The sequence below is a fragment of the Lagopus muta genome, chromosome 4, assembly GCF_023343835.1.
Source record: "Lagopus muta isolate bLagMut1 chromosome 4, bLagMut1 primary, whole genome shotgun sequence".
Lineage (NCBI taxonomy): Eukaryota > Metazoa > Chordata > Aves > Galliformes > Phasianidae > Lagopus > Lagopus muta.
This window is the reverse complement of record NC_064436.1, coordinates 17695410-17709517: the sequence shown is the minus strand read 5'-3', so window position 1 is coordinate 17709517 and position 14108 is coordinate 17695410. Positions and strand designations below refer to the sequence as shown.

At 38.7% G+C, this 14108-nt stretch overlaps 1 protein-coding gene across 6 annotated transcripts in view; it reads right to left on the bottom strand.

Annotated features, from left to right (window-relative positions):
- Positions 1-14108, bottom strand: part of GRID2 (glutamate ionotropic receptor delta type subunit 2) — a 693845-nt gene that overhangs the window by 131284 nt on the left and 548453 nt on the right. For all 6 annotated transcript variants that reach the window (XR_007376242.1, XM_048941590.1, XM_048941591.1 and 3 more), the window contains 2 exons: positions 10911-11012; positions 1166-1363 (listed from right to left, as the gene is read on the bottom strand). Coding sequence is in view for 5 of the 6 variants with exons in the window: in XM_048941590.1 (XP_048797547.1) it covers positions 1166-1363; positions 10911-11012 (300 nt within the window). In the remaining variant the exon portion in view is untranslated. The remainder of the gene's footprint in view (positions 1-1165; positions 1364-10910; positions 11013-14108) is intronic.

Here is a 14108-nt window from a genome sequence, read left to right as displayed (position 1 = left end):
TGGGAAGGTGGGTTTGGTCATACTTAGAAGTGGCCCTTCATTGGCACCCTTTCTTGGGGGTCTGAGGGAGAAGCCTATTGGGGGAAACTCCCCCTGAGTGGGGGTGTGTTGGGAGGGAGCTCTCCAGAGATGGGGGAACTCATCTGGAGTGATGCTGTTGCTGGGCTTGGGCAAGTCTTCCTTGCAGAGTGGTGCTCCTTTGCTCCCTCCTGGCTGCTGAGGAGAGCCTAGCTCTTCTAGGCCTGACCAGCTAGAAGGATGGAGGAATTTCTCCCGGGGTGGGCTGGGAGAACAGCATGTGTATCTGGTTTGAGGAAGGTTTTGAGCTTTATCTGCTTCTTTAAGTACCTTTGTAACTTGGTGATATCTTCATTGTGAGGCACTCAAAGCTTGCAGATTCCATCTCTGGTCTGATTGAAGCTTTGTGACCTCTAGTAGCAGCTGCCTGTGTGTGCTTCAGGTAGAGAGGATGCCATGCAATAACTAGTACTGGGTGAGGTCTGCCTTTCCTCCTTAGCTGGGGCACATCAAAGATGCTTGATCAGCAGGATGTTGATGTGCCATGTTTGGAGAAGGTTTCTGGTGAAAGGGTGTATCCAGGCAAGCTCCAGGGGAGTTTAACAGTATCACTTGTATTCCCACTAGTTAACCTCTGCTGGAGTGCATCTAAGAAAGCTGGAGGATGTGAAATGCTGGCTAGGGCTTGACTTCAAACTTAATGAATAATTATTAACAAAATTGAGAACATTACTTTCGATTCCTATATCTATGTAAAGCATGGTGCAAAAATGTCTTGCATTTGTATTCAATGGTTTTCTAAGTGCTAATTAATATTTATGTAATGTATTGCTAATTGATATGTGAACTTGCTTTGCAATAACCTCCTCCACTCATCTGTGGCAGGTCTTGCAATGTAAGTTAGGGAGTTATGCACCCCATTTTTTTTGCTTCATTCAGATTTCATACTGCTGTACTTAAAAAAATACAGCCTGCTGCCACCAAGGTAGGCCTTTCTTTATTGCCTGGTGCACTAACAGATGCTGTTATCACAAATAACTAGCAAACGTAACCAAGGATTCATTTATTAAGGTTACCAGGTGATGAAAACAAACTTAAGTAATACATTCTGTATTAAATGACATTATTAAATGTATTATAACCTTACCTTAAATACTAGTTCTCCTATCAGTCCATTCCATGACCCATCATCCTGAGGACTCCCATACTTGTGATCTGGAGCAACATAAATTTCATACTTAAAGCCAAGGTAACTGGCCAAAGCTTCCAGGACATCTATTGAGAAGCCCTGATACTTCTTTGGTTTTCCCAGAACGTTCTCGGACACCATGACAAAGGGCTCTTCCTAAACAGAAAACAAATGAAGTGACTCTGTTAGTGGAACAAGGGCTTTCCCACTGAGGTGCCTTTCTTTCTTAAAGGACGAAGTAAGTATTTATATTATATACAACATTTTCCACTAAATGAGTACTGGGGTACCTCTGGCATCTTACAAAATAATAGTTTTGGCTTTTACTTCAATATAACTACCTCAAACTCCTGGTAAAAAAAAGCCTCTATGACACTTTTTAAGTAAATCACTTGTGACATTATAACATAGCTGCTTTTCAGCAATGCCTTCTGTCTGCACTTATGCTCAGCATGACAGATGTATGCTCATATGTCTGTCCGTAAATATGAAGGATTCTACCTTACTGCTGCTTCCCACCAACTGGGTAAACACTGTATCTGGTAAATGTGACTATTAATTCATGCCATAAGGAGTAAAAAGAGAGCAAAATGCACCAAGCTGCAGCAACATAAAATCTCTCTCCAGTATTTCTCTTGTCATGCTACCATGTTGCACATCTTACTATACACTGGATGACTTGCTGCTTTTTAACTCTAGGCATACATTCGTTTTGGCTGGGGAGAAACAGACAGGAGACTTCAATTTCTATAAAGATAATGGGTGAATGCTCATCAAAAGGATAGATAACAAAGGATTTGACTTGATAGGGAGAAGGTGGATTAAATTATCAGGTTACCAAGGAACACAACTCTGTTTTTCTTCTCTGTAGTATTGAAGAAGTTACCTTTCTGATATTGCTCCTACAAAGAGGTGGTTTTGGCTAAGTTCTAATTCCTTTTCTCCCCTTTCCCAGCTCCTTACGCTTTTTTATTATCCTTTTCTTCCATTACCCTTAATATCTTGCAAAAATATAACACATACTTTGATTAGTAGATAGGTTATATTTAAGCTTTTTCTTCCTCTGTGCCCATTCCCCACCATTCTCTCACTGTCTTGGTTACTCACAAGCATACAGGAGGAAAGGTATTATGCTCCCCCTGTGCTTGTGGCCCAAGCTCTAGCCATATCTCCACAGGTGATTTTGTCACTTATAACAATATTCTTACTTTCTTAGCATGCCACAACTAAGAATGAAGAAGAGTAGGGGAGAAGTACTTGGAATAAGAAAGGGTTTTCTTAAATGCCTGAATTAACAGTCATGCGAATAGCTACATTGTTGAATGCTGCCAATGAAACGAGTGAGCAACTGGACTGTAGTGGCAGTGTACTCTCTTTGATCTGCAGGCAAAGCGAAAAAAAAAACAACCAAACAACTAAGTGACTGGGGAATGCTAGAGGCAAGATGAAGGCAATGTGACATAAAGGGGAGGTGTGGACTTAGGTAAAATGCATCACATTTCAAGCACTCAAACTCTTTTGTCCATTAATTCATTATAGCTATAAAATTCCTAAAGAAAGAAGCAACATCCCCTGATCTAGTGTAAGAGCATGAAATGTGTTATGTCTGGTATACTTTTAGAACTAGCTCTCTTCTTGTGGGTAGAGTTACAGTACACTTCTGTTATACTCACTTTAGAGGAGTCAGACGCTTTTTCCGACAATAAAAAATGATGGAAAAAAAAAAAAAAGCCAGTACATTCTTTAAAAATGAAAAATCTAAAGCAAAATAAACTGTTGGAGATTATTCTCCAGCTCATCTCAATCCTCTTTTGCCCTTACTATGGTGAGATGAACTTCCTAGCTGAGAAGCTGTACACAAATTAAGTTAGTGAATACACATCTATTGTTTATTCAGATCAGAGAAATTGGTCTCCGCTGGGATTTACTGCAGCCATCAGGTCTCAGCTCAAACCTCAAATGGATGGCCTTATGTGCTTTTACTATGTTCGGAGCATGGTTTCAAAATTAGGTTATTTTAGGGGTAGTTAGAATTCATAAAGCATATGAAAATGACTCATAAGTAATATCTGAATGCGCTCTGATGTATTACTTTAATTTTGATAATCTGTATTCATTAACTGGAACTCTATGTTCATTACTTCTTCCCTAGCAAAAGTCAGAAGCGATAGGTGGAAAAAACAAAGCAAGAAATGAAGCTCAGTTGTGAGCAAGACTGTCCTTTAGGAGCAACGAACATTAAATGACTCACAATGACTAAGCACAGCTCTGTAGACACATGAAGATGCACTGGGAGACTCAAGAACTTCAAGAAATATCTTGCAAATGCTAAGAAACTGTTCCCAAAAGGGAAATTCTGTCTAATTATTGGATCTTGCAGTCCCTTTCCAGTGGCTACTAGATGGCTAAGCAGAGCAGTTAGAACTTACGAAAAGCGATACCAAGCCTGACTTTGACTTAGAAACCATAACTAAAATATTTTCAGTCACAGGATGCTTTTGTCTGGTCTTCTTATCTTCATAATTACTTTTTCTCAACTCAAAAGAATAACCCCCCACTTTTACTTATGAGCTATTTGGCATTTCCTACCCCAAAAGATTTCACTTAAATAAGCAGACCCAAATACTTAATTCCTTCAACAGCTTTACTGACCGCTGTTTTGGGGATTGCATTTGGCTAGGAGTAGCACAGCAGCTTGTTATTTTTAATTGAACAGCAATGTACATTACTTCACATTACAATCAATGACCAAAATTTAATTGAAACATTTACTTCTCTCATTACAGAAATACTCCCACTAGCAATGGTTATAAAAGTCGCTGAAAAACATAGTACAATCTCCAGCCCTTAATAACATTAAAACAAAGATGAAGGTTTCAAACCCAGTGTAATTAAAGTATTATTTTCATTAAGTATCCCATTTTGCCAACGGCCCTAGTCACAATATTGCCAATAAATGCACCGTTCTTGGATCCTCTGCTTTTCAAAAAAACCCAGAAAAATCAGTTGTACTAAGAGAAAAGTCCCTTTCTCTACAACTGAAATCTAGTTTGCATCCTAAAAGCTGAAGATGATGTTAGAGGAAGGCCATTTACAATTTAGCCTTTGCTTGTCCCTGTCTTTACCCACAGACTTAGCATCGCTTCTTTCAATGACAGTTTTATCATGATGTTTGACGAGACACGAGTTCATTCAATCTGGTGAATAAACAGCACATTAAACATGTTTTTTTTTTTTTCTTCCAAATTCAGACTGTGGATTCTGTATTTATATCACTACTGGGATTAGATAAATTTTAAAATGTTAGCCACTTCGCCCTCCCTCCAGCGTCTCCTATCGCTTTGCAACAGGACTAAGGCTTCTTTCAAAGCCATCGACAGCAATGGTGTGCCAGGATGCAGCTGAACTCTGCATATTGATTTTAATTCCAAATAACTTAATGCACCTAATAGCTCTTTCTGAACCATTACAGTTTATGATAGAAATATGGATTGAAGCTGGAATCGACTGGAGTGTTTTAGAGTATGTCCAACATCACAATGCCGGCGTTAACACAACTAGCTTAGACATGTGAATTGGCAAAAGAGTAGTATAGGTGTATTAACCAGCTGGGAGCTATATTACACTTCTCCCTGCATCTATATGAGAGCTTCTATCTATAATACAGTCCTATAATAGTTCACAACATTGTGCTGTCATCAGTTCACCCTCTTCTCTGTCTTGCATAGAATGCCCGGCTAATTGTAATCACTGCGAGAACCTCTTTCTGCTTAAAAGCCAAATTCCCCGTCATTCTGTGGCCTACAAGAATTGCCCAAAAACACCAACATACCCAGTGGAACAGACGGGTGAATGAAGGTCAGTGACAAAGAAGGTAAGTGCTAAAGAGCCTTGGACCCTGTAGTCCAGGACATACAGATAAATTAGCCTTGCCCTGCCACGCTGCTTCTACCTTGCTGTCAAACTGTCATCCTGGCCAGGGCCCAAAGACTTCCATTTCCTTGCTACACGCCTCATCTAGCATACAGTGCCTACTACTTCGTAAAAATGAATTTCAAATATTCATTAAAAAAAAAAAAAATAAAAGGAGCTGGGCTCTCCAGCAGTCCCTGAAATAGAAGTTCGCAAAGCAGATGGAAAACAGTAGGCACATACAGCATGAATAACTGCATCATTTATGACCTACCTGTTTTAATGTAAGCTAGGTAGCTCTAACAGACACAGACCAGCCATTAAACAGCACCTTTGCCCAGTCACATACCAGGTTCAGTTTGGAGCTTGCACTGGCATGGTAGAAGGAAGAGGGATGAAAAGGTTCTGCTTTCATCAAGGGATACTAGTTTCTGTCACTGTATTAATTAGTTGCTGTAATTAGGAATATTTTCAATAGACTCCACTTGGAGTACACTGCCACATGTAATGATAATGAAAAATTCACAGAGCTATCAAGTTATTTTCAAACAGAAAGCAAAAGCCACGTGCAAAATGTTGGAGATGGGAAAATCAAACGGGAGGATTTTTGGGACTGGTCTATACCAATTCGAAATCTCTGGCAAGGCAAGGGATACCTAATCAAAGCAGACTGCCCTGATGATTGTTTGTATGCTCATCACAGTGCTCACTTATCAACACTGATCGATTAAAAGGGAGTGGCTGAAACGGCTCCTGTTCCCAATTTCTCCATGGTAAAGAAACTCTAAACAGATCTGGCAAGCCTCAGGAGAGAGATGGACAGGGCAGATGTCCGAGGGCGGGAGGCAATTTAGCAATCTTATTTTCTTCTGTCTCTGTTTGTGGGAAAGTAATGCACAAATACCACTCCTTTTCTCTGCCTCGTTGCATTAGTGGTATTGCTTTCACTGCAATCCTATTAAAACACTCAGTGCTCTGATTTAGCACCCAACTATATTAAATACACTGAACTGCCATCTAGAGAGGGCATGTTGTTTGCAGAGAGGAGAAATAACATTACTTTTCGTGGTAGGAAATGCAGTAGTTGCTCTGAGAGCTACACTTGCTTTACACGGGGAAGCATTTGCTCTAACTACCGAGTTTGCTTACTCCAAAAAAAACAAAACAAAACAAAAAATTACAGAATCCTAAGCAACCAAACAGCAATTCATTCAATTTGTTAATATATAACAACAACATTTTAGAGGAAAGAAAAAATACAGATGTGGCCAGCACACTTACAAAGACTTTTTTTTCCTTAATCTTCCTTAGATTAGAAATGAGCACACTATTACTAACACTTGTAATAATAAACAGCAGTTTGTTTGTTTTTTAATAAAGGGTCAAAGTTTCTGTTTCAGTAAATGCTGAGCTGAAGTCTGACCTTAGCTTCACAAATTGGAAATCTGCTCCGCACAAAGACATGCCGTTAATGACTGACTTTTCCAAGAGATCAAGCCAGTCTCATCAGTAAGTAATACGGAATGATTGCTTTTGAGTAAAAAAAAACCTAGAGTCGCTATGAAAAATAGTAAATAACGTGCCTAATTATATCACACATCATCACCCTTGATGCTTTCAAGGATGGATTCACTTACCAATGAAATGAACACATCTACCGCTGTTGCCATAATTAACTACCATTTCACTGCATGTTTTTCATCATATCTTTGTTTATGAAGGAACCATTTTTTTCCAACTTTCTTCCGCAGGTGGATATATGGGTAACAAAAAGGAAGAAAAAAATCACAAGGCTCGGGGAAGTGTTGCTGACTAGAAAAATACACATTTTTAATAACTAGCAATGACATAATTTAAAACTGGAGATCATTTTGAAATATTTGAATTATAGCACATAAGGGAAATATCAAACACATTACTAAGTTACAGCATCTAGAGATTTTAAAAAAGACTACAAAAAACTACATTACATACTACTTTTGGCCATTTTGCCTGTGAGTTTGAATGGCAGAAAGAAGGATTTATCCCTTGCCAATACAAAAGTAAAATATCTTCCCTTAAAACATAAATACTATTGCTGATGAAGGTGGTCAAGTAATAATTCTTAACATTCACTACAATGCACAGTCCTCCATTGCTTCTCAGTTTCTGTTCCTCTGATTACGCATACACTGTCTTATTTCATCTCTTTCATGCCTTTCTTTTTTCTTATTCTGAAAGCTGCTGCAGCTTCCTTTAAAGAACTTTTGTCACCTTGTTAAAAGCGGAGTTGGAGGTCAACTCCCAAAGACAGCCTCAGCTTTTAGAAGTAGGACTTAGCCTTATGCGTCACTTTTCTCTGTCTGAGTAGGAAGTTCAGTAGACAAAAGGGACTAAAGATGCAGACCTCCTGCCAGCTCACGTCCGTAAAGATACTGTCCTCTTCCCGGTTTGTTTCTTACTTAATCTCGTTCACAGTCATGCGCTTAATGCCACTGTTTGAGAATTAACCTATTCCACATATGAGAATGTTTTCCCAAGTGTCGCTGATGCATTTATATCATTTACTTCTCCCACGCTTGTCTATGCTTTTACCAGCCCTCTTGTTTCCTGCAGTGCCCACCTGGAGCCAAGGGTCACCATCCTGCCTCTAGCGCATCTAGCTCTCTGTGAGCAAAGCAAGTAGTAGTAAGCAAGACATCATACGTGCAGAGATATGACAAAGGATACCTCAGCATTGCTTGCCCTCATAATTTTCCTCCTCCCACCTGCATTTCAGATTAATCTGGATATGAAAATGCATACCTCTGTTTGGTTGCCATATCTTCCATTTCCAAAGTCTCAAATGTAATTTTTCACATCTCTAGCAAGTTATGCCTCACACGCTCTCAGAAAAGGCACTGTACACCTGTACTTTTCAGCAAGTTGTTAATTCTTTAAAACACACAATTTAAAACTTGTGCCTTTTCAAACAGCTGGAGCTTATTTTTGAAACATGATTTTGTGAACACTTGTTGGCCTATTCATTGCCAAACAGGCCAAATCTCATTTTGTTGCTGATGGTTTAACATTCATATGAATAATTCATTAATTGCCTAGTAAAATAGCTAGTAAAACGATGTTAGGAGAATATCTGTTTTATTCCAGCTGCCATTAGATAAAACTGAACACCTGAAAATGAGGAGGATACAGTGAAATTGCCAAAATGGATATCCAGCTACATTTGTACTTAGATTATTGTTCATTCAGAACACTTTCTATTGGGTATGAGTTATTATTCTGACCTTTCACCGAGCTCCATTTCTGAATCTCAGAATACTTCACAGAAATTCACTAGCAAGTTACTTGAACTCAGAAGTAGCTCGTCTAACAAAGTTCAAACTTGGGTTTCACATGGACAGTCAGTTCAAGACAGAAGAAAATGATCATCAAACAAAATTAACCTATTCTACAAGTGCAGAAAGGTGCTAACCCAAGTCAAATGTAACAAGAGATAGAATTGCGTATATGCAGACAGTATTACTGTTCTCCCCAGAATAAAACACAAAGAACTGCTTATTCCTGCTTAAGAAAAAGTGAGAATTTATAAACTCAAAAAAGGATGGAAAAGGAAGGATGAAAGCAAACTCACTGCTAAAGTAAAGCCAGAGGGTGAAATCCCTCTTCTACCCAGATTCTTCAGGGCAGTTGTGAACCCGAAAGAAAACCGTGCTTTCATCTATTACAAGTGTTTCAATTTGCATACGTTGCTCCAAAAATATCACATTCTATTTATGTTCAAGGAATGTTATGTTCATGTTTATGTTCAAATTCCCAGCTAGAAAAAAAACACTACTTTTCAATGCAGTCATCACCATTAGCTGTACATTTTTGCCAGCTAAGATAAGAGCCTGTGTGCTCCACTCAGAAAAAATCTGCACCAGAGAGACCCTCTGTTTCTGTCACCATTACTGAAATGCATCACCCATCGCTTCACTGTGCTCAAGTCCACTGTCCATAAATGTTCAGCAAGCAAAGAATATCAGTAGGTGCTATTTTTATCAGTGGGGAGTTATCCGTTGACACATTTCTGCTTCATATGCACTTCTGTGTCAAACACTATTTTGTCACACTGCCCCTCTGCTGCCATCTCTTGCTCAACAACAAAATATAAGGGAATATTGGCAGGAAGGTTCAATCTCCACTCCATACCGGCATCATCCACATCTCGCATTGTAGATCAACATAATAAAATACGAGGCATTACTTTTGGAGCAGCCCTCTTAGTTCCACTGACTTCAATGAAGCAAACATTTGATCAAACTATAACTTGGAAGTATTATATTTCATAAGATAAATTGACTTAAAAGCAACTTTTCTTTGATAGTTGCTCTAAAATAAATAGATACTAACGGCATTCCTGCTTGTGTCTTTGGTGACCAGATTTTTCTAAGATCCAATGGAATACCAAGAAATTGAGGGACTACAAGTCTAATTTTCAAAACAGGAAAAAACAACTGCGAATACATTGCTTGTACAATTTTGTTTCATTTCCTCAGCGTCATGTCGTCCCGACTAGGACTTGACTCAATTCCAAACACCGTACCAATTTTTTAATTCTACTCCAGTAAAAGTAACTTAATTGATCCATTGCGATAAGCTGTGTGAATAAAGATGGGAACCAAGCTAAGGTTAGTAACATGTAAAGGCTATATAGATTTATCCTAAAGCAACGTTTACAAGCAACATCTAATATTACTTACGCATGAAGTAGTGATATGCTAATGACAGGTGTGTCTTAATTCTAAAATCAAAACAAGATTTACACACTAGCTTATCTTCATGAGTAACCCTTACTCACTCATTGTAAGAGCAGTAAGAGCAACTGCTGTAGGGTAAGCACCCTAAATAATGCTCTGGCACCCACTGGGGTGGTGGTAATACCTGTGGGCATCCAAAGATTGGAGGAGTCTAGAAATAATTGTTACACAGTTAACATCCTCCTTGCTTCTCATCTTTACCAAATAAAACTCAATGAACCTCAGCTTCTAGCATGTTTCACAGATCATTTTGTCTAGATAGCAGTTAGTGATCACACACAGCTTCACAGTTTAAAACAATTGTTTCTGTTATGAAGCCAGTATGAGCCATTCCCATCTTCCTCCTATACTGCCTTAATTGCACACTCTACATAAAAGATGAGTCAGTTTGAAAAACAATAACTTAGCGGATTTTAACAGAGTAGAATTCAGAGTAATAGCGTTTTCGTTAGCTGTGCTTTTAAACTGTCAACAAAGTCAAAGCAGAAACGTGATTCCACCACGTGAGGAGAGGAGCCTGAGCTGGCATGGGACGTGCACTGAACTTCACACATCTGCCTTTTGTTTTCATTGTTAGCTTATAAGCTGTGCAACAATTTGTGTCAGACTATACTCAGTTTGGCATGGCAACAGTAAAGCTACAAGTTGCTACATGAGTTAGGGAACTGTAGCTAACAGAGCATTCTATGTTACTTCATCAGTTCATGTGGTTGCATTATCTACTTTAGAACGCACCTGCAAAAGAAAAATGGGTTACAGTAAATTTGGTTCACCTGCTGAATTGAAATTTTCTGATTTTTTTTAAATTACTTTTTAAAAACTTGGGTGGAAATCACTCCCTAGCACTGGTATTGACATGCAGAAGTTAGGTGCCTGTTTGTTGAAAATATTCTCAATAAAAATGGGTTGAATATTGTACCTAATAAAAACCCTTCCAAATTACCCTCTGATAAGAAGACAAGGCAAAAAATAAACATTCCTTGTAGTGCAAAACAAAGAACATCTCTGCTTACCAACACGGTCACCACTCGCAGAACCACTCCTCGCATGTTATTCTCCAACTTCCTGTCTGTTAGGGACCCATTCAGACCGGTGATGGGATTCCAGCAGCCAAGCTGAAAGAGAAGGCAGAGGTTATTTTCACGTTGCCCATAAAACCGCGCATTCCTCTCAGGCACCTTCAAGCAGGAGTGTAGGAAATACACAGAGTTCCTTCTAGAATCAATGGGACAGAAAGTCGGATAAGGGTTTGCACGTGAATTTATCTCTAAGCTCCAAATGAAGCAATTAGGTATATCAGTTTGTGCCTTTAAATGCCAGAGTGTAATGGATGACAGAATCCAGCATTTGGAGGAATATGTATTGCTTTTGAAGCGCTCGGCGAGAATTTATTGCGTGGAGGAATATTAATAGAAAATAATTGAAATGTGGTAAGGCTGTAAAAAAAAGAAAAAAAAAGGTACTTCCACCTGACTTCCACTGATACGCTAATTGGAGAAATAATAGCAACCATAATTTCAATGTGCTGCCTGCTCCAGCCTGTCGCTCCTAGTGGAACTCTAACAAAAGGGATTAACTACATTTAATTAAAACTTATATTACTCTTTGGTAATGAAATAGCAGTGATTTTTAGCCAGGATAAAGATTCCATTTAAAGATGACTAAGAAAAAGACAAGTAGGCACACCAGAGTGCTGAGAAAGGACTCCAACAGATAGTGGAGAGGAATGCAGCTATGAGATGCTTTGCCCCGATGCTATCGTATCTGATGGCTTTCTACGGATAGAAGCAGCTCAGGGATATCTGTAAGACTAACGTCCTTTTAGTCTGATGAGTAGATAATGAACTCTAATTTATTTTCTGAAGCATAACTTCACTACATTCTTACATGAAGGTAGATGATTATTTCAGATACAGAGAAATTAATTAACTGGCCACTCATCTGTTGGTCACATGCACAAGCATCACCAGTCTCATTTTTACAACACAATGCAAAACTCATCTGACCTCTGAAAATATCGGCATTAAATTCAAAAACCAACAGAACAACTGACTCCAGCAGACCTCAGAGTCAGTTCTGCTTACTCAGTACCTCCTCCATATCATTCCTAGCTATTAACGGTTGTACTGAGGGATCGCTGACATTCCAGATCCTCATTCCTCCTCTGCCAGAGGTGTCCAACAGCTTCAGATGAAAAAAATCTAACAGCTCTAGCGCGTTACCAGTAATAGTGCTCAGTGAATGTACTGTATATTTAGGCACCGTACACTGTGTGGAATAAATCACTGCCATACTTATAAAGCAAAGTATTCCTCAGTCTCCATTTTTATTTGTTTATTTACGTATTAGAAACATTGAAAACAAACTAAGTTCAGAATAAAAGTACACAAAATTATTTCAGAGACTGTCATTCTCAGTCACATCAAGACACTAATTAGAAGTTGGTTCAAATTAGCATATCCAAATGTGTTGAAAGTCTAATTACCATGGATACCGTACAGTCTTTGCCAGACTTTTGTGAAGAACCTTCGTATCCTTTTGAGGTTAAAGTCCATTTACAATTACATACATCAATGTGTACATATTAATATAGTGAAGTTTTCAGCTTGGATCTTTTTACTTTCTTAAGCAAAAAAAAATCCAGCGTAACCAATTGCTACAAATATAGCAGTTCTTCCTTTAAGATGACACATTTCATTTTCAATTATTGTTCATCTAATTTCCAGTTCACTTGTTCCTTTATGCAGCACAGTCATGATGGAGACGAATGTGCAATGCCGTGCCAGTAAAGTCAAAATTGATTTTGAGTGGGAGCTGCTTACTGTTATTAGGCAAAAATGAATCAACATTTATTGATGACAAGTTCAGCATGTCTCTGCAGCTAAAGCAAACGCTAACTTTGCTGAAACAGCAAGATGGGAGCTGTTGTGAGGCTTCCTTTACAGCTTTACCTCTCTCTTTGCTGTTTCTGCAAAATATCTGCTGCTATGTTTATGTCCTCCTTTTGTTCTGTCTCTGAGAGTTGAAAGGAGAGACTAGATTTGACAGATTTAACAGAATCTCAGATTAATTCAAGTTGACCCGTGTAGAAGAATATGGACAGCTACTGAGCACAGTACCTGTCTTCTCCGTACCACGTAAATTTAGCTATTTATACTGCTTTGTACTTCAGATGAAATTCCTACTAATTAAATGACAGTGTTTACTCCGCTACATTCTGATGCAAAATGATGAAGATGGAAGAGCTGACAGTGAGCTGCCTCATTTACTTTCCAGTTTCCAATCTCATCCTACTTCCCAGCTTGTTACCCCTGCTACTATAATCATTAGCAAGGGTTTGCCTCTGCTTTTTCACTGGCAAAGACAAAAATTTGACATCCTTTAACAAAGGTGCTTCATTACTAGAAATTTTTGCCTCTATGAACTATGCGTGTGGAAGGTCCATAATTTGTAATCAATATAAATCTATAAAAATCTATATTATATTTCCAGTTTCCAGACACAGATTTATACAGAACTCAGCATGCTAAAATCTATAGTGTCTCCAAAACAGAGCTCATAGGCAGATTTTTTTCCCCAGCTTCCACATTCCAACACACAATTCAAATATTCTGTACTAAATCAGTGGACTCTCATGAGCATCCTTGAGCTTCCACCTTCTTTTGGCAGTGTGACATAAAGCTTTAAATTTTGTCAATTAATTGAGACAATTTGGTGGGTTGGTGAGATCACAGTTGAGAACAGACACACGTAATAGTTGAAACCAGCGTATGGGTGCGAATGCATTACTTATGCACACTGATGATAATTACTTGAGATCCTATGGAGTTCTATTGGTTAAACTAACAGAAAACACAGATGAACCAGTCTGAACTCAGACTGCATGTACACAGCAACACTGCAAAGGAGTAGAAAACACTCCAGAGAAGTTGCAAAGAAAACATGAAAAATAGAAAATCATTACATGTGCAACCAGAATCGATTAAGACGCCAAGACTAGTATCGCTCCTTGTTCCTTGATTTCCTTGGCCTCCTTTAAAACAAACAAACAAAAAGCTCACAAGATGTCAGTTCTACTACAAGGAGTACGAGAAAACATTTGCAGCGTCAGTGGTCTCCACAGAGCATTTCTAATAAGCTGCTCCGTTAGAGGCACATATCAGAGCCGATCGCTTGTGCAAACACCACCCTCCTTGCCTGCAGTTCTGGTA